We start from the raw sequence: 20,180 nt of genomic DNA on the forward strand, positions 1-20,180 counted from the left end.
TAATCAGTTCTCAAATATCAATTAAATGTCGAGTAGAATTATGTGCTAGTATTATAAATTATGAGAAATATTGTTTTACATGATGAAAAATATAATAGATCTCCAAAAGATAGAACTACAAGCAAATGGCAATTGATCTATATTTCACCTGGCATGTCAAAACTATCCTTTTTTTTGGATAGTCTAGTAGTACGATTAGAAAAAGAATCGAAATGAAACCATGGTCTATTGAATGCGTTTGACATGAGAGATACTGTAATGTAATGAAATTATAATGTTCATACGGCTCCACAAAGATGGGTGAGATGTTTGGGAACCAAGAAGCTTTATCTTTGAGGTGCTAAATAAAAAAATATTGAGGGCCTCTCTCTCTCAGAGAAACTCTCAGTTTGGTCTCTCTCTCTCTCTCTCTCTCTCTCTCTCTGTGTGTGTGTGTGTGTGTGTGTGAGAGACCCTGACCCAAAAGTTTCAGGATCCAAGAATCAGTTTGTTTAAATGAAAATTAAGAGAATAGGAAAAACTGCAAGTGGCTATATTGATGAAAAGCTTATTGCGTAAATGAGCAACGAGGTAATTATGGTACACTGGAATATGAAAAAGCATGCAAATATACCACAAGCCCGTATAGAAGAATACAAATCATATGCATCATGATTTGCAGGAAATGCTTTCTCATCAATAACTTCGATTACTGCGTTGCGACTTTCGAATACAAGACGCATCAGGGTAAAAGCTATTCAAATATATAAACGCCCTTACTTCTGCTCATTACCCTATTGAGTTCTGTGCATATATTTTCATAAGGGTTGCATTACTTTTCCAGCAAAGTTCAGTTCAGTTCGGTTCAGAGATATTGCCTCTGCCGCAGAAAACTTTGTCATTAGAGAACGCAACCCTCGGAATGAGATTTCTTGCACATATTTCTGCATTTGTTTATACATTTTTTGTACAGTTAGTCAAGGCGTAAACGCCGTACACTCTCTTCCGAACGATGTTGCGACTAGTATTTAATTATGCCCACCACCCATTGGGTCAAGCCAGCCGGGGTATTCACACGTCATTAAGGTAAGGCGTAGAGTTCTGATTGTCTTCATGAATGGAATATGGCATGACATTTTCTAGAAACTACCATTATTATTCGTTGAAAAATCCCGTGGATGGTGTGTACGTGATGAATTGAAGGTGGTTCCGTCCTTGTGGAGTTCTGGGTTCCTTTCTCTATGCAATCAGGTTATGACATCTGTTTCTTGCTTTCATTTGAAAAGGCCAATATTTTAATTTTTATTTTAATTTGCGATATTTTGTTTGCACCGGCAATGCTTAACGCTAGCGCCTTTTAAGTTAACCGGGATCGTTGTGACATTTTATATCTGGCTTAAACTAGGACAGGAAATAGTCTATCTAGGGCAAACATGAGGTAAACTAATTGAGATTACTCAGAATTGGCCTACCTCAAACATTCAATAAATGACAAGAAATTTGTCTGTGTAATTATATATATAAATATATACATATATATAATATATATATATATATAATTACATGACAAATATATATATATATATATATATATATATATATATATATAAAATATATATATATATATATATATAATATATATATATATATATAAATATATATATATATATATATATATATATATATATATATATATATATAATTACATTATAAATATATATATAGGCTATATATATATATTTTTATTTTACACTATCCTCATTCATATATTTAACATTTTCTCATTTTTAAAAATATTCTTACAACTTTAAAGATAAACGCAGTCATGTAAGTAGGGTATGAGAGAGGGGGGAGAGAGAGAGATAGAACAACTGAGAATATCAGCAGTGATAAAATATTCTCTTGTGTATTGTTGTAATATGTGATAATCATATATTGAGAGTTTACTAAACTTGTATTTGAAATTTTACAGTAAATCCTCAATTCAGAAAGAAAAATTTGTGATATTTTTTAAAAATATTCACAATAAATGATAAACGGGACATTACCAGTCCTGGTCATGAGAGAGGAGAGATTGAGAGTCTAGATAGCCAAACAATTTGTGAACATGCACTGTAAAATATTCCATTGCTATTGTTTATTATTATGTATAATATAGGGTGCAAGTTTACTAAACTTGTGTTGAAATGCATGTACAGTAAATCAAGTTTTCTCAGCTGTCCTTCAAAACTGTCAAAATGTGACCATTTACTAAATACAATACATTATGTAGAAATAAGGACAGTGAACCACTGATCCTGGTCATAGATATAGCGGGGTCAAATTGCAAACAGTAAAATCTAAAAGCCAAACCATTTTGATAACTTTAACCAAGAACTGTCTGGTAAAATTGCTATGAGTGTTTTGATTTTTATGTAAAAATGCATTTATTCTTGAAAATCAAGTGAAAAACCATGTAGTATTTTAAAACAGGTTTTCTCAGCTGGCCTTCAAGACTGTCAAATGATTTGTGCACCATTTACTAAATACAGTATGTACTGTATGCAGAAATAAGAATATTTAATTTTGCTAGTATATATTTTCTACAGTTAAGCCATAAAGTTTTGCAGATATGGCGACGTTTTAACGTTATGATCATGCTGTATTGACAACCAATTTTCTCAGCAGTTTTTAAAGATTGGTAAATGATCTTTGCAGCATTTACCAAGGATAATCTGTTCTATATTTAGAAATAAAAATATTAGCTCTGTCTGCTGTAGTTTTTATACACTTGAGCACTAAAGTTGACCAATTTGCCAATGTTATGTGCCTTTCTTTCAACCATAAATTTACAGTTTTACTCTCTAGAGGTAGAACTAATTATTATCATTCTTTATTCTTGGGTCAAACTGACAGGCAGGAAAATTTGACAAAAGTATGCTAAAATAATTGTCATCTCCATGCTGTTATCCCATATAAGCTTCATCCATAGGCATAATAATATTTATAGCATAGGTTTAATAGCCTGTTACCTAACAGCCAATATTCAGTGATGTATATGCCGGCTTGCCCCTTCTGGTTACTTCTTATTAGACTAAATCTGCTTTGGTAGCCACATTGTTGCCTCTTAACATATTCTGGACTTCAAAGTCTGTTGCAGAAACTTAAGCTCATGCTGCCAGTTGTGCCTTTACTCACAACTTTTAACTATATTGTACCTACTATTGCTGTAATTATGCACTAGTCACTTCAAGGAATAACATAAGTTCCGTAGGTTTGAGATATAATATTTTAATACTGGTAGATACATATATAAAGCTACATAACATGTCACAGTCATACTGACTTGTAATTCAACATACTTATTTACATTGTACAGTCAAAGTTAGGCTAGCCTGTAAGAATAACTTAATTAGACTTTCATAGCTAGCTAAGACTTGGGCTGTGCTTCATAGTCTGTGGAGAGGGACAGATAGGAAAATCAGCATTCCTGAAGGTTACACCAGGTAGGCTACCTTTGCTAAGCTTAGGTTAGGCTATGGTAAGCTACCCTTGGTTATTTGATGATCAACCCTGGTAGACTAGCTGGTTGGTAAAGTTTACTTTTAAAGAGATAATGTAGTATGAATTTGAAGTATCCTTTAGGATAAAAATGATAATGGTAAAATTGAAGAATACTAGTTTTAAGTGTTCTGGCAGAACAAATTCAGTGGTACAGGCATCTTCTGACAGCTGAGTCCTCTGCATACCAGGAGGTTTGAGAACTTACTGATGACATGGTAAATAACATTATAACACTTTATTAACACTTAAAACTGCAGCAGGCCTAGGGCTAGGCCTTGAGGATACTATGTACATTGTAGTACTAGTAGTAGGCAAAATTGTCAGACTTAACCATGGTTATATGGATTGATGGTAAACCTACATGGTAATTTATTAAGTTGTATGAATTTAATGTCAAATAGGCTTTAATAAAAAGCATATTAGAACATTCATTATTATATTAGCTCAAAAAGCAGGTGTGTAGCTGACTGCAAGTTGACTGTGATCTAATGTTTTTACTTGTTTGAGGTTGTTTCAACAAGGTTATAAAGATTTCCTTGAATGAAAATATGTCACTTACTTGTGAAATGTAATCCCCTGTTCTTTTGTGATCCTGTATCTGTATGTAACACAGTTGATGGCCCAGCACTTGGCGCCAGAGGTGGCTCTGTTGCTGCTGGTCATTGCAGTTGCTGCTGCCATTTCTGAGAATCAACACAGCAATGGCTCCCTACTTGCATGTGACAGTCATGTAACTGTCCAATCTCTCCTTTTGTATCTATGGATCCTGATAAGCCCACATCTGGCCAGAGAAACTTGCAGTGTTTGTCTACAACCACAAGTACCTTGTAATTATAGTAATGTGTCACTGTTCCTAGGTTTCTTGATTGCTAAGTGCATGCCGTCTGTGGCCCCCACAGCAGTTGGGAAAATTCCATCTGTCAGCAAACACCTGGGTCACTCGCCACCACTCGTCTGGTGCACAATGGATTCCCTACCTTCCTTCTTTCCCTTCTGTTGATCTTGTCTCTGGTTAAGGACTATGGTATTTAGCTTTTCTTCTTGAACAGGGTTGGGTTTATTTCTAACTGAGCTGAAAACTGTTTTAGTGGGCCTTTCCATGGTTTTACTTTCGTTATTTTCAGTATCACCCACTAGATTTTGATTTAGGGTTTTTAGGTCTTCTGTGATGCACCATTTGTTGCTGACTGTCCTCTTGCTATCTGCTATTTCTCCAGTTACCTCTACTAACCTTTCTTTATATGATCTGCATTTTTCTTTTAATGTTTGTACTTCTTCTTCCACTGATTTCTTCTCCATTTTTATATTCTCTGTGCTTTGTATTATATCAGACAACATACTTTCCAGGTTCTTGATGGTCTGAGATTTTTCTTATATCTCCTTTCTCATAGCATTTTATCCTCCTGACTTGTTGCCCATTTTTCCCCATAATCTCTCCTACATTTTACAAAAATACAAAGGTTCATTTTAGCCTTTTACTATCTTTTGTCTATTTTACTTCCTCACAGCATCTCCTGCAAAACCAATGTAGGCCCTTTACCTTTACTGTCATTTTTATCAATTTCAAAAAAATTTTTCATTAGAGTCTTGCTTAGGCTTGTGTTTGTATTTAGGCAATGAATACAGTACCATTTTTTGCATTTATCACACTCAGCACTTTCATTCTCTGGATCTAGCTGGGCATGGATCCTGCCTGTGACAAGCCCGTGTGACATCATTTGTCAGAGGACAGCAGTGAGAAATTTGTCTGTTGCTAGACTAGCCATTTCTGTCCACCGTAGGCATGCTGAAGTGTATGTAGAGCGCTTTGAGCAAAAACACCAGACTTTGTCTAGGGTGAGTAACATGAATGACTGCCAGGCAAAGGCAGAGGTGCACTTAAAGAGCCAATGCATTAGTTTTATTATAAGAAACAGGTATTGTATATGCAAAGAAAAAAAAATATTGTAATCATATATAATAATGTACAAGAAAATAATTACAGGAATACTGTATATAGAAATTGTGAACATGATTATATTGATCATTGGAATCAGATATAACTTCCTATCCTTGAGAATATTATCTAATTATTTTCTATTTTAAGTGTTAGCAACTCTATGTAATACATGTTTAATTCGCATACATAGTCATTTGTTATATGAAATTATGAAGTATATTGTCCTTAATCTTATTTAATATATATTTTATATTTTTTCACATTCATTTTCCTTTCTGTTAATTTTTCTGTTATTATAGTACTCCTCTTATTCCGCTTCCCTCACTGGAATGCTTTCTTTGCTGGCACCCTTGAGTCTACAGCATTTTGCTCTACTATTATTAGTGATAATAATAATGCTAAAACTAATATGAACATAAAACACGTAAAACCAGTTGTGGAGGTTGTAGGGTTGGTATTTTAATTGACACTGTAAAACGAACGTACAGCCCAATTCATCAGTTGGATGACACTTTTTACTTACCATTACCACGGCACAAAGATACAGTTAGTTGTTAATGTTATTCATATTGCCATTTGCTTTCTGTTCTGCTGGCTATCAGTCATGCTGCCATTGTCTGACTGTGCTCACCTCCACCCAGACGTGGCCGTGTGGGCAACAGACTTGTTTGTTCACAGATTTTGTCCGCCAACGAACTGTTTCCCAGACAAAGTCTGGTCATGTGGACAGGGCTTTACTGGGTCATAGTCAGCTGTATCATGTGATTTTTCTCCAACCTGTACAACCCAGTTGATGCTTAGAAATTGGGCTTACCAGGTTAAATGTGACTTGGACATCACTACATGCTCATGGTAAGAGTGTTTGATAAGCCTCTACTCTATTACGAAGATACACACCAGGTCTTCCACACACTTTTAATGCTTTACCATTCTTACTGGCCTACTCAGAAGGGCCTGAGCTGACAGAAAGTTTACCCTTCTTACTGGCCAGCTTGATATGTCATAAATCATGGGCCTGAATAAGAAATGCACAAAGTCTCCTTAATTTAAGAAAACCTGCTTGATATTTTTATGATAACAACAACATTTTTTCACCCAGTGAAATGGTTCCAATAGCACACATTTCATTGCTAATATATACCAGAGAAAATGCTATAATGCCAGGGGTAGTATTTTATTGTAGAGAGACTATAGGATCCTGTGATAGTTTACCACTTAACCATTTCAGGAAAACCTGCTTAGGTATTTTCTTATGACCCAACAACAACATTTATCTTCTTGTCTGTAAAGATGAGTTCTTATTATACCAGATATCTTGAGATAAGCTCACACTAAATTTCCTATTCGTCATTCCATACAGTAGTTTTAATTAGCTGGCTTTGGTTGGTTTGATGTCATGCTGGAGCATGGTCACTTTTGACGTAACGAGATACTGACTCCTCTGAGGTGGAGTTCACACAAGCATTCTTGAATGTCTTTCACAGGACTGACAGTATTTGAAGACTGTCATTCTGGGAGAATATACAGTACAGTCATTGTGGAATGTCATTCCTATCATCAGTCAACTCACGTGCAAGAAGATGACCGATTGTCTTTGATGAATTGGGATGAACAACAGGAAGAGAGCAAGTGTTGCCATAATGCTGACATTTTCTTTAAAAACAAGTTTTAACTGTAAATAGTGGGTGAAAGACTGGATAAAGAAACGTAAATGCCTTCACTCATTTAAAACTCTTGACTGAAAAAAGATAACTGATATGAATGGCTTAGATAATTATTTTCAGAAAGCATTACCATCTCAGCGCTGAAGTATACGCCAAGGTGAACGTCAGAACAGTGAAACTAACAGTTACATGTTTTAAAATATTTTTAAATCCTCATTCACGGTTTTCATGACTGACATTCCATCATTCCGCTGTTCACACAGTCAGTCAGAATGACATTCACGGAAATACTGACATTCCTAATGATCTTGTAAATAAGTGCATCTACTATATGGTAAAATATTCTAATTTATAGTAATCAGACCTTACTTGTGGTAAAGTTTAGGGTAGAGTTGGGCTGGCTTGCCCACCAATTGGCTAGGTTAAACAATGCATGGGTAATTTGAAAGAAACCACGAATTGGTGAACAAATGTATTTAAGAATCCACATACTAAATTTTAAGAGCATCATGCTCCCTCTTCAGCGTGAAGACAACAAAACCTAACTACAGTTCACTGAGTCAAGCCAACAAGAGAAAAAGCAAAATAACCTTCTATTTAAGGTTTTAGAATTTTTAAAATAATATTATACACATAAATGCAGGGTGTTAAATAGTACTGTAATTATCAGCATTTGCTGAGCAGTATCAGTAATACTTTTATGCTTAATTTATTCTTACTTTGTATCCTATTCCAATTTCCCTGTAGAGGGGTAGTGCCATCATTGCACCTCATGTGGTGCACTGTAGGCTGCAGCATCCTTTCAGCCCCTAGCTGCAACCCCTTTCATTCCTTTTACTGTACCTCGGACCATATTCTCTTTCTTCCATCTTTCTTTCCACCCTCTCTTATCAATTGTTTCATAGTGCAACAGTGAGGTTTTCCTCCTTTTACACCTTTCAGACCTTTGTACTCTCAATTTCCCGTTCAGCACTGAATGACCTCATAGGTCCCAGCAATTGGCCATTGGCCTAAATTCTATATTCCATTTCATTCCTGTTCCATTTTACTTGATACACTTCAGTTATGTTTCATGTTTGATTAATGAAATAGGCAGAAATGTCGAATTAAAGATAGGGGAAAAGATACCTTTGCTTAATGTTAAATCCTTTCATGCTTCGGATAAGCGTTTTGCTGGTTAGAGTTTTCATTGTTGCCAGCAAGACTAATGTTTTTTGACAGTGATTGTTGCCAAGATACACAAGATTTATGTTTTGTGGTGAGTCAGTGAAACACCTTTTATAACAGTTTGCTGATTAAAGCTCTCTGTCAAGATAGACTTATTACCAACTGGTTAAGAATTGCACTGTTGCTGTCGATGAGTCAGAAGTCTGACCAGAAACACCTTCACTGTTACAGATGAAGACAAAAGTGTTGGTGACAGAAGACCAAAATTGATTTACAAAGGCACTAGTGCCAAGCTGAAATCAAGTGTCTCAAGTTCAGCAAGAGGAAGATCAAGAAAAGATCATTTGTTTCAACAAGTGAGGTGCTCCGTTTGGTGTGAGTATGATGAAGGTAGTGCCTCAGTACAGTGGAAACAACCTGGATGCATTTTTCTAAGATTTGAGATTTGGTCTTACGAAAATGGGCGCTGTCTGAAATACAGGAACTAAAATGGTTGTCCGTTAGCATGAAAAAAGATACAAGAAGACTCTGAAATTTCTTTCTGCAAAAATAGTTCCTCATTGAAAGTGGGTTCCGAACTAAAATGGATGTTCTTCCATTAGCATGAAATTTCTGGTGTTAGAAATTCAGATACAAGAAGACACAATAAATTAGGTCTTTTAGTTGGTAGCGTAAATTAAGATCCTCAGGCCAGTAGAGAGCTGTTAATCAGCTCAGTGGTCTGGTTAGATATTTAACTTTTCCAGTGCATAGAAGAAAAGAGAAAGAAATAAAAAACCTACAGTTTAGCACATGAAAAGTGGCTTATTCCAAGATTCATAGCATTAAAAAGGCCTTCAGATCAACACTCGCACAGCCATCTGAAACATCTTGTCCTGAGAAGGTTAAGAGGCAACAGAAGAGGTTATAGTTATAGACTAAAATAAGTTCAGAGCTCAAACAAGAAAAGTAGCAATAACACCGCCTAGACTAGTGCCTGAGAGCCATCATTTTTAAGGGAAACAAGTCATGCGACTACTGCCGTAGAGTACAGGACAATGATAACCTGTGCCGGGTCCAGCAGAGAAAGCCTAATTTTAATCATCCTCCTGGATCAAATTCTGATTCTAACTCTAATCATAATGCAAATAAAGAACAAAAGAATAACGACCGTCACGTGAAATTAAGTGAGAAACATGATTACCCGAGTTTGTGGGGGGGTGTTGGGGAGAACATGAACGGTCAAAGAGAAGAGAGCATATAAAAAGAAACGGGCAAAGCAAAGAAACAAGGACATGACACCTTCGCTCATGGAGATCTGTGCCAAGCATGGCCAGGTTATGACTTTTGGCAATACAGGAGCTCTGCAAACCTGTGTGCATAGAACCATCTTGCTTTCCAAAGAATCGTCAGTCCTTGGAGAGATTGTCCCAACCGTATTTGTGAGAGATGACGAGTCACCTTTTTATAAGATCACATTACATTCCACTCTGAAGTCAAACACGGCCCTTGTTGCTCTTGTGGATAAGAGCCGGTTGAACGTATAATTGCCTCTCAGAAATGATGTCGTTGGTGATGCATTGCCTCGCATATGGTACCCGACAGAAGGAAGAAAATGAGAAATGACATCCCAGCCTGTGTTTATGGACCTACCCGCCCAAGTTCAGACCATAAAAGAAAACTATTCGTAAAGAAGCAGCTCGTAAGATTCAGTTCATGGCCAAATCTCTGAGGCAGCAGGGAGATTTAAAAGATCAACCCAGAGGATATTACCTTTTTAAAAATAATAAAAATAACTGCACAAATGGCATCTTCCCTAAAGTTACTGGTGATACAGATTAGGCTGTAATATTATAGCTAGTGCAGCCACTGTTGAGGGATGAAAATTTTACATTTGGTCCACAAATACTGTTAAATTTGTGAAGTGATGCTAAAAATATATTTATATAAGCAAGATGATAGTTAATTTCGATGAAAATTTAGCTAAGCCAATTGGGTTTGGGGTCACAGTAAGATCTCTATTCTGGGGCGAGTGTAACAAGCGCGAAGCTCACAGGGAGAAACTGACAGCCACAGGTACTGCGGTACTGGTAGTTATCCCTTGTTTACCTTGTTTCTATGCTACAGGAGACATTTCAAAGGTGGCTTTAATGGTGACGGGGGAGTGTGGGTGTGGGCAGCCACCGAGGGCAAGTCTCCTTAAAGGCAAGGCCACCTCTTTATAAGATGCCTGTTTTTCAGGACATGTGATGCTTATAATTTTAATGCCAGAAAGAGATTCATTCTTACGGACTGCCTTTGAGCCACGCAAGGGGCCAAAGCTGTTGAGGTAATGGCCCGAGAGATGTCTTGTCAAAGATGACGAATGGAGAATTTTACAGTACAGTAGTGTCAGATTGGTGGTTAGCTTTAGGAGCCTTCTTAGGAAGAAAAGGGCTTTATGCATAAACGATTTCGATAAAAATAATAATATAAAGTAAATATGGCTACATATTTAAGAGTTGAAATTAAATTAGGGAAATTACTGGTGCCAAATGTTGGAACCGTTAGTTTTACTGAAAAGTGTCAGAGAGAGAAAGAGAGAGGGGAAGAAATGGGACATGCATGCTCGAGAAAGTCACAACAACTAATCAGCATGCATGAGTTGGAGCTTGTAAAAACAAGATTTATGCATTCAAAATTAACAACTATAACAATATATTTTGCTCTGTACCCAACTCGGAATCTCAAAAGGGCACAAAGATGCTCGCTGAATCTTGAGCGACGACTGAGCTACGACGATTATTAGGACCCACCACCCAGGCCCGACCTCCCCAACCCCGGGTCTCGGCTGCTAAAAGTTGTATTCGCTGTTTGTTTTATTCATGAACGTTGTAGCTACTTTTGCACAGTAAGGTGGGTAAGATGTTGGTCACAGAGGAATCCAGTTGTTTTTGCTAAAAACATACCGCAAATAAATTGCCATTCATTTCAGTAATTATTGAGGTGTTTATATAATCCTCAGTATCACAGATCAGACATGACAAGTTTGCGGGTATGAGCTACTGCTGCCCATCCAAGTAAGTAACGAGATCAGTCATGCGGTGTGGGAGTCGATGAATATATATTTGTGATGATTCCGTGCCTCCGATATTATTGTAGTAGAAATAACTATATATATATATATATATATATATATATATATATATATATATATATATATATATATATATATATATATATATATATATATATATATGCATGTCTCATACTGTTGCATTTTTTCATTTTGTGTTGTGGCTATTGCAAGCCCACAGTAGATTTGTAGTTTTATATAAAACTTGGAGACCATCTTCATTACACTAAAAGTGTAGGTGTTACTTTCCTTACGGAAGTTTGTGTCCGAGCCCTCGGTTAGTCGAAGTAAAACTATCAAGTTAAAAAAACAAAAACAAAAAAAACAAAAGCGCTGCACCACGCGAATAGTGTAGTGCGCTCGCAATTGTGTTTGTGGAGTTATCGCTTAGGAACCAGGATAGCTATCTTTGGCAAAGAGTGCATTCGCCTGTCAGTCATAGTCTATTCTTCTAATACAATAGTCAAATATGACAGTGCGAAGTTAAGATAGGTAGCTTAGCACAATATGATAAAAAATAACTAAGAAAAACCATGACAAAAAATAAGTTTAGACCAACATAAAGCAGCGAAAGTTACGCTTTTGGGAAGCTTCAGTAAGTTTCATGTTTATTTGCATAGTTTTGTTATACGTATATTCTGCCTATAAATAAAGTATTCGTGAAAATCTTTTAGCAAAATACCGTTCCTTGTTGTCCTCAACGTTTATTTCGATAGCTATTCTCTCAGGGCCCGAGAGAAATAAAAGTATGAATAATATAGCAGGTGTTACAAATCAGACCCCGTTTTTTGGCTATTTCCATTAAGTTTGGATTTTGTAGTAAATGCTATGTACATTGAAATTTTTGGCCTCATTAGAAGTTGCGGAATGAATAATACAGTACATGAGCTGGATTTGGGAATGGAGACAAAACAGAAAATCCATTACACTCACTGTGATGAAAGCAAGATTTAGTCGATTGATCAACCTTGTCTTGAAGAAGAAAAACAACTACGACAGTCGCCAGTTTAAATGAAAATATGCTTCTGAGAATACTTCAACATAGTCTGCCTTTGAAGTCGTAGCATTAGGTGGTAAGATTAAAAGTTTAAGCTGTTTATCGGTGCCGTTCATAATGAATACTGTCAAACAAAAACTCAACAAGTATACATTTGCAAACCACACGTCATGACCAAGTTACAGACATCTCATGAACCTCGTAAGGCCAAACCGGTGACTCGTTTAATACGCCATAATCAGCTAACTGAATTTTGAAATAGAGTGAAAATGAAAGTTAATGGACACAATTAAATGACCAAAAACCCTAAAATAACAAGTTCCGCTACAAGTACATGAACATATCAAAATGAATTGGAAATAAAATTCTTCAGAAAACATATTTTATCCCTAAGACGTAGCCACTGGAGGTACCCCTATTTAAACAGCTAATATCTACTGTAACGGCAGTTGAAAATACACATTTTGTTTAAAAGACTTGCATTGTTAGTTTAATGATAAATTTTTATGCTTTTTGAGCTGTTTCAGAAGTGGCATATGGTTACCAAGTTAAATTGCTCTTAGTACCAAATTAAAAAAAAAAAAATTTTCATCGTGGTGAACTCTGGATTGTGGCAGTTATTTTCGACGATAAAATTGTTTCTTGTTGTTGATTTTAGTTTCGTTTGTGAACGTTATGTGTTGTTTCTATTCTATTTTTGTTGGGACAATGCATAAAATTTAATTGGTTAGTCTTAATTCCTTGTTGTGAGGTTTGTGTTAATCATTGTGTGCATCCGCATCTAAAAGGCTTAATTTTCTGAATTCATTGGTACAGTAATTGATTATCCTCCCATTGACTTGCAAGTTGATGCTGTCAGGGGAAGGGAGCGACCTTCCTGAATTGAAATATAGAATAAGAATGCTGATGTCTTTGCCGGGGCTCCCGAGTCTTTCATTGACTGGGTAGTTTTTCAATCATTACTTAAGGTTCTTTGTAGCATTCCTTCAGCCCCTAGTTGCAACCTCTTTCGTTCCTTTTACTGTAACTCCTCTCATTTTCTCTTTCTTCCATCTTACTTTCCACCCTCTCCTAACAGTTGATTTCATGGTGCAACTGCGAAGTTTTCCTCCTGATGCAGCTTTCAAACCTTTTTACTGTCAATTAACGTTTCAGTGCTGAATGGCCTCATAGGTCCCAGTGCTTGGCCTTTGGCCTAAATTCTATATTCAATTCAATTCAGTCCCTCGTACCGTCAGCTTTATTTTTCTCTGGTAGGTGAATGATGGTTCCAATATATATACGAGGGTAAGTCAAAAGTTCCAGGAAAATTGTTGAATGATGTATTTACACACAGAATGAAACAACCCAAATACTTGGTAAACAATTATCTGTGATGTAGTGATCCATATAGACTTGTTACCTCAGTCATCCTCTTTGCTACCGTGGTATTAACATCTGCTTCAGAAAAGTAACTTCTTGAACCCATGGAAAATAAAAAATTTTGAGATGAGAGCTAACATCAAGTTCCTGACCAAGCTTGATTGGAAACCAGGAAAAATTATTGAAGCTTTGCAACAAGTTTATGGAGATTCTTCTCCATCTAAATCAGTTGTTTATGATTGATAAAGCGATTTAAGGATGGTCGGGAGGACCTCAAAGACAACCCAAGAGAGGGAAGACCATCGACTGCAAAAAATGAAAGAATTGTGGCTTTGGTGCAGAATCTAGTGGATGAAGATCGTCGGATTACTATCGATATGATAGCTAATGAAACTGGGATCTCCCATGGTTCCGCATTTTCAATTTTAAATGAAAATCTTGGGTTGAGTAAACTTTCAGCACGTTGGGTCCCAAAAAGCGTTGCGCGAAGACCAACTGCATCAAAGAGCTGAACTTTTCTTGCAGTTTTAACGAAGATTGAATCAAATGAATCAGAGTTTTTGACCGGATTGTTACTGGAGATGAAACTTGGATCCATCAATATGACCCAGAAAGTAAAATTCAATCAAAGCAATGGTTACCAAGAGGTTCAGCTGCACCAGTGAAGTTCAAAGTGGCGAGATCTGCCCAGAAGGTTATGGCAACAGTGTTTTGGGACTCCAAAGGAGTGATTTTGATTGATTTCCTTGAAGGACAAAAACAATCACCGGGAACTACTACAAGGTGTTTTGCAAAAACTGAAGACTGCATTAAAAAAACGTCGAGGAAAGTTTGTTCCATCATGATAACGCTCCAGCACATTCATCAAGGGTTGCAAGAGAAGTCCACGGAAATTTAGGTGGGAAACTCTTCCACATCCTCCTTATAGTCCTGATCTTGCTCCTTCAGATTTTTCCTGTTCCCAAACTCAAGGAACACTTAAGAGGAGTCCGGTTTGAATCTTTGGATGCTGCTAAACATGCAGTTTCAACATGGTTTAATAGAAAGGCCCTAAATTTCTACAAAGAAGGGTTGCAGAGGTGGAAACAGCGCCTTGAAAAGTGTATAGAGTTAGATGGTAGATATGTAGAAAAATGATGTTTGAATTTCCTTAAATAAAGAGTATATTGAATTTTTCCTGGAACTTTTGACTTACCTCGTATATATATATATATATATATATATATATATATATATATATATATATATATATATATATATATGTGTGTGTGTGTGTGTGTGTGTGTGTGTGTGTGTGTGTGTGTGTACCCAGTATCTATATACTGTATATATGTGTGTGTGTGTGTGTATTATCATCATGGATGCTGAGACTTGAGGGCTATACTTTTCAGTACTTCTTTCATGCCATCTTTCCAACCGTTTTTGTGTTATCCCGTCCTCCTTCCTCCCATCGCTTCCGAATTACGTTTTTTCTTTTTCACTGGCCTATCATCTTCAGTTTTTCCATAGGACCAAACCGTCTCAAAACCCTCTGATCCATACTTTCATTTACACAAACCCTTTTACCACTGCACGAATCGCCGCATTCCTCACCCTGTCAGTTCTTCTGCCGTAAATGTTACATAAGCAATTAATCTCTGGAGCTTCCACTTTCTTTGCTTATTTTGCATTCAACTATTCACTTTCATAATGGAATGATGGTTCAACAATACCTTTATATATTCCTATCTTGGCTTCCATACACTTCCAAGTTTCCTCTAAATCTTTTGCACTCACCCTACTCAGAGACTTGCTTTTTTTTTTTTTTTCTCATCCTACCATCAACCAAAATGTTTGCTCCCGAATGTCAGCAAAATTCTGATGATACCATTATCTTATTGTCCACATTAACATTCACTTCTTCATCCTCCTAGTTCCCACTTACAATTATAACCTTATACTCTTGCTCATGTTTACTCTCAGCTTTCTCCCTTTGCAAACACATTTAAACTTACAGATTTATGCAATATCTCTTCACTATCTCATATAAGTACATTATTATCTGCAAACATTAACTCCACACTCCATTCACGACCGATCGTCTTATCCTACAACTTTGTAATGACATCTTTTGTCCATTATTAAGTTTCTTCTAGACCTCTATGTCCAACTGTGATTTTGACTGTTGCCTCACTCTGCGTTTTAGTATTGTGAGTGGGTTATGCATGCCAATTATTAATTCCCGATCTTGTGTTGTTCCAAAGTTATGGCCAAAGTTACATTCCTAAATTTTGACAGGGCCAAAGTTACATTCCTAAATTTTGACCTTAGACCCCTAAGGATGACTTGACCTCTTTGTAATACAATGCAAACAATCCTTGTGAAAAGTTGTGAGTGTAGACTGTAGACTTAGCAACTAGGTAGTTGCAACTGTCTGGGAGGAAAATAGGGCAATGCACACAAACTGTGTCATATTAAACTAAAATGAGGGATTGGTATTTATACAAACCAGAAGTGAAATATTAAATTATTGTATATTGTTAATGAGTAGCAGTTGAAGCCAGTAACAGAAAATCAAAAGCAAGTCGATGATAATATGTGTTTATGGCAACAAATGTGTTTATTGTCATACTACTTCTGCATCTCAAAACCCTTCTGTAGGGTTCGGAAAAGGAAAGTGTAATTGTTGAAGTTGGTAATGAATTTATTATTATTATTATTATTATTATTATTGAATATTATGCTGCTTCAGCTGCATTTATTTTATAGAAGACTTTTCTATTTTCCTTGCGGACTTCTCTTCAGTGGAGTGCGTGCTAACAGCTAAGCCTATATTTGTCATTTCATGGGGGAAAAGTCAAAATCTGGATTCTGCTTCTTTATATATTCTATACAGTTGGTTACATACAATTGTTGCAGCGGCGCGTTTCGACGAACTCTTCTGTCATTCTCCAGCGGGGAGGCTAGCAGAGGACTGGCAGATTGCATGGTCCTTCTGAATTTATACGGGCTTCAGCGGGGGTCATGGATGGCGAGGAATTCTGATTGGTTGCAGTCAGCGAACTTCAAGCCAAATTTCTCTTGTGGCTTCGATCCTGACAGATGCCGCAACCCTGGGAATGTCATTCATTCCAGCGTTCCCATGGCCTGCCGTTGCGTGATGTCATGCCGGCTGACATCATCGATGATTTGGCTGCTATTGGGCTGCGGATGAATGATGTCATTATCTACTCTTTCTGTCGTTAGTCGAGGATTGTCTCGAAAGGCGCCTCGCTCATCAGGGGGCATCTCCATTTTCAGGGTTGTTGTTTTCCAGGTATTCGTTGGATTTTGGTGGGTGTTCTGCATTATTCTTCTTAAATTCGTGGGTAGGAGCGTGCCTCCTCGTCGTGTTCATTGTTAGTTTTCGGCTAAACCAATGAGCGCCTCTGGCGCAGGCGTGAAAGTCGTGGCTCTCCGATTATACTTATATTTTGTATAATACTGTCGCGGAGATGGAAATATTATGAGTGATGCGAGGCGTAGTTCATGATGGCACCCTCCTGGGCGTGGCAGGAGATCGCTTTTTGACAAGCGCATCGTGGTCATTCCAATATAAGCGCCGGGCATCCTCGGACAGGACATACAAATTGGTGAACCACGTTCTTCTGTGAGGAGTTCTCTTGCTGGCGGAGAGGGTTATTCTTCATCGCAGATCACTTGGAGTGCGGCGGTTCTTATAATATTACAAGATTTATTCTCTTACTGTCTTGGTCAGGTGGCGTTTTTTCCATAGCGATTTTCTTCATGGAGTTCTCGTCTCACGGTACTGAGGCATCCAGGGCCTTATAAAAGATCTTTATGTCATCTTGGGGGCAGGTTTGTGTTCTCACCGTTGTACCATTTTTCCAGGCCAGTTCCGAATTTCTTTGTTTACGAGTTTGTTGGTGAAACCATTGTTCACCAACATTTGTACAGCACGTTGAATTCCTTGTTGGTGTCCTGCCAGGTGGAGCAGTGGGAGAGGCCCTTTTAATGAAGGTCCTGACTGTCGTGTTCTTAAACCTAGCAGGCACTCGCTATCCCCATTCAAGCAAAGTCCCAAATTGGTGGATTTTGTGCAGACTGATGTCTTCAAGTTCCGTTCCGTCTTTGTGACCATAACGCCGAGGAAGGGGAGCCGGTCGTCTGTGCTGAACTCGACAGTGTAGTTCAACACACTACATTGTTGGAAGGTCAGGCGAAGGGCTTCAACCCTGAAGGCTCTGCTGGAGATCTGTACGAAGATGGCGCCTTTCACTACGCACAGAGGGCACATGCAAAGACAGAAGGATGGCGTTGCGATGGGCTCTCCATTGGGCGTCCTCTTTGCAAATTTTACATGGGCACCGTGAAGAACGTGTCTTGAGAGAATCCAGCGCCGAAGAAATATGCCCGATATATCGACGGCGTCTTCGTTCAAGCAGACAACGAGGAGGAGGTTGAAGCCCTTCGTCTGACCTTCCAACAATGTAGTGTGTTGAACTACACTGCCGAAGTTCAGCACAGACGACCGGCTCCCCTTCCTCGGCGTTATGGTCACAAAGACGAGCGGAACTTGAAGACATCAGTCTACACAAAATCCACCAATTTGGGACTTTGCTTGAATGGGGATGGCGAGTGCCCTGCCAGGTTTAAGAACACGACAGTCAGGACCTTCACAAAGGGCCCTCTCCCACTGCTCCACCTGGCAGGACACCAACAAGGAATTCGAAGCGTGCTGCACAAATGTTGGTGAACAATGGTTTCACCAACAAACTCGTAAACAAAGAAATTCGAACTGGCCTGGAAAATGGTACAACGGGTGAGAACACACAACCTGCCCCCAAGATGACATAAAGATCTTTATAAGGCCGGATGCATCCTCAGTACCGTGAGATTTGAGAACTCCATGAAGAAAATCACAAGTGGAAAATCTGCCGAAGGTGATAAGAGAATAAATCTTGTAATTTATTATAAGAACCGGGCACCCGTGATCTGGTGATGAAGAATAACCCTCTCCGCCAGCAAGAGAACCCTCAAGCAGAAGAACGTGGTCTACCAATTTGTATGTCCTGTCCGAGGATGCCCGGGCGCTTATATTGGAATGACCACGGCGCGTCTGTCAAAAAGGATCTCCTGCCACGCCCAGGAGGTGCCATCATGAACCACGCCCGTCTTACTCACAATGTTTCCATCTCCCGCGACAGTATTATACAAATATAAGTATAATCGGAGCCGCCCGACCCTCGCCTCGCCTGCTAGAGGCGCTCCTCATTGCCGAGAGAAAACCAACAATGAATACGACGCAGGAGGCATCGCTCCTACCCACTAATTTAAGAAGAATAATGCAGAACACCCACCAAATCCAACGAATACCTGAAAACGACAACCCTGAAAATGGAGATGCCCCTGATGAGCGAGCGCGCCGAGACAATCCCCGACCGCGACAGAAAGAGTAGATAATGACATCATTCATCCGCAATCAATAGCAGCCAAACTACGATGATGTCAGCCGGCATGACATCACGCAACGGCAGGCCAATCGGGAACGCTGGAATGAATGACATTCCCAGGTTGCGAAGATCTGTCAGGATCGAAAGCCACAAGAAATTTGGCTTGAAGTTCGCTGACTGCAACCAATCAGAATTCGCCATCCATGACCCCCGCTGAAGCCCGTGTATAAATTCAGAAGGACCTATGCAATCTGCCAGTCCTCTACTAGCTCCCGCTGGAGAATGACAGAAGAGTCTGTCGAAACGCGTCGCCGGCAACAATTGTATATAACTAACTGTATAGAATATATAAAGAAGCAGAATCCAGATTTTGACTTTTCCCCATGAAATGACAAATATAGGCGAGCTGTTAGCACGCACCTCCACTGAAGAGAAGTCCGTCAATAAGGAAAATAGAAAAAGTCTTCTACAAAATAAATGCAGCTGAAGCAGCAATAATATTCAATAGAACCTGTTTAAAAGAGGGTCTGCTGCAAATTATATTATTATTATTATTATTATTATTATTATTATTATTATTATTATTATTATTATTATTATTATTATTATTATTTCAGGGCTTATGCAGAGATGATGGTAAATGGAAAAATGCTACATTATGAAGTTGTTGGTAAAGGAGACAAAGTAGCTCTCTGCTTGCCAGGAGCTTTAGGTACGTAGGTGTTGATATGTTACAGTAATAAGTTGTCATAATGGGCATACTATATTGTTAACAAATTAGTGTCATGCTATAGTATGATTGAAAGAAATCTTATTTTCCTTATGTAGTGGCCAAAAAATGTGAAAACTTCTCAGAGCACAATACAGTATTCAAAAATACAGTCGACCCTTGTTTATTCACAGTTCAGCATTTGTGGCTTCACCTATTCATGGATTTTTCTGTGGAATGTATCTCCAAATTATTTGCAGAAAATTTGTCTATTCGCAGATTTTTTTTTTATAA

At 38.0% G+C, this 20,180-nt stretch overlaps 1 protein-coding gene across 1 annotated transcript in view; it reads left to right on the forward strand.

The window, feature by feature from the left end:
• Positions 1-881: 881 nt before the first annotated feature.
• The window catches only part of LOC136840898 (valacyclovir hydrolase), a 29,240-nt gene continuing 9,941 nt past the window's right edge, over positions 882-20,180 (forward strand). The window contains exons 1-2 of the mRNA XM_067107858.1: positions 882-1,065; positions 19,795-19,889. Coding sequence (XP_066963959.1) covers positions 992-1,065; positions 19,795-19,889 — 169 coding nt within the window. The 5' untranslated portion in view covers positions 882-991. The remainder of the gene's footprint in view (positions 1,066-19,794; positions 19,890-20,180) is intronic.

This window comes from Macrobrachium rosenbergii, chromosome 8 (genome assembly GCF_040412425.1).
Source record: "Macrobrachium rosenbergii isolate ZJJX-2024 chromosome 8, ASM4041242v1, whole genome shotgun sequence".
NCBI classification, from domain to species: Eukaryota; Metazoa; Arthropoda; class Malacostraca; order Decapoda; family Palaemonidae; genus Macrobrachium; species Macrobrachium rosenbergii.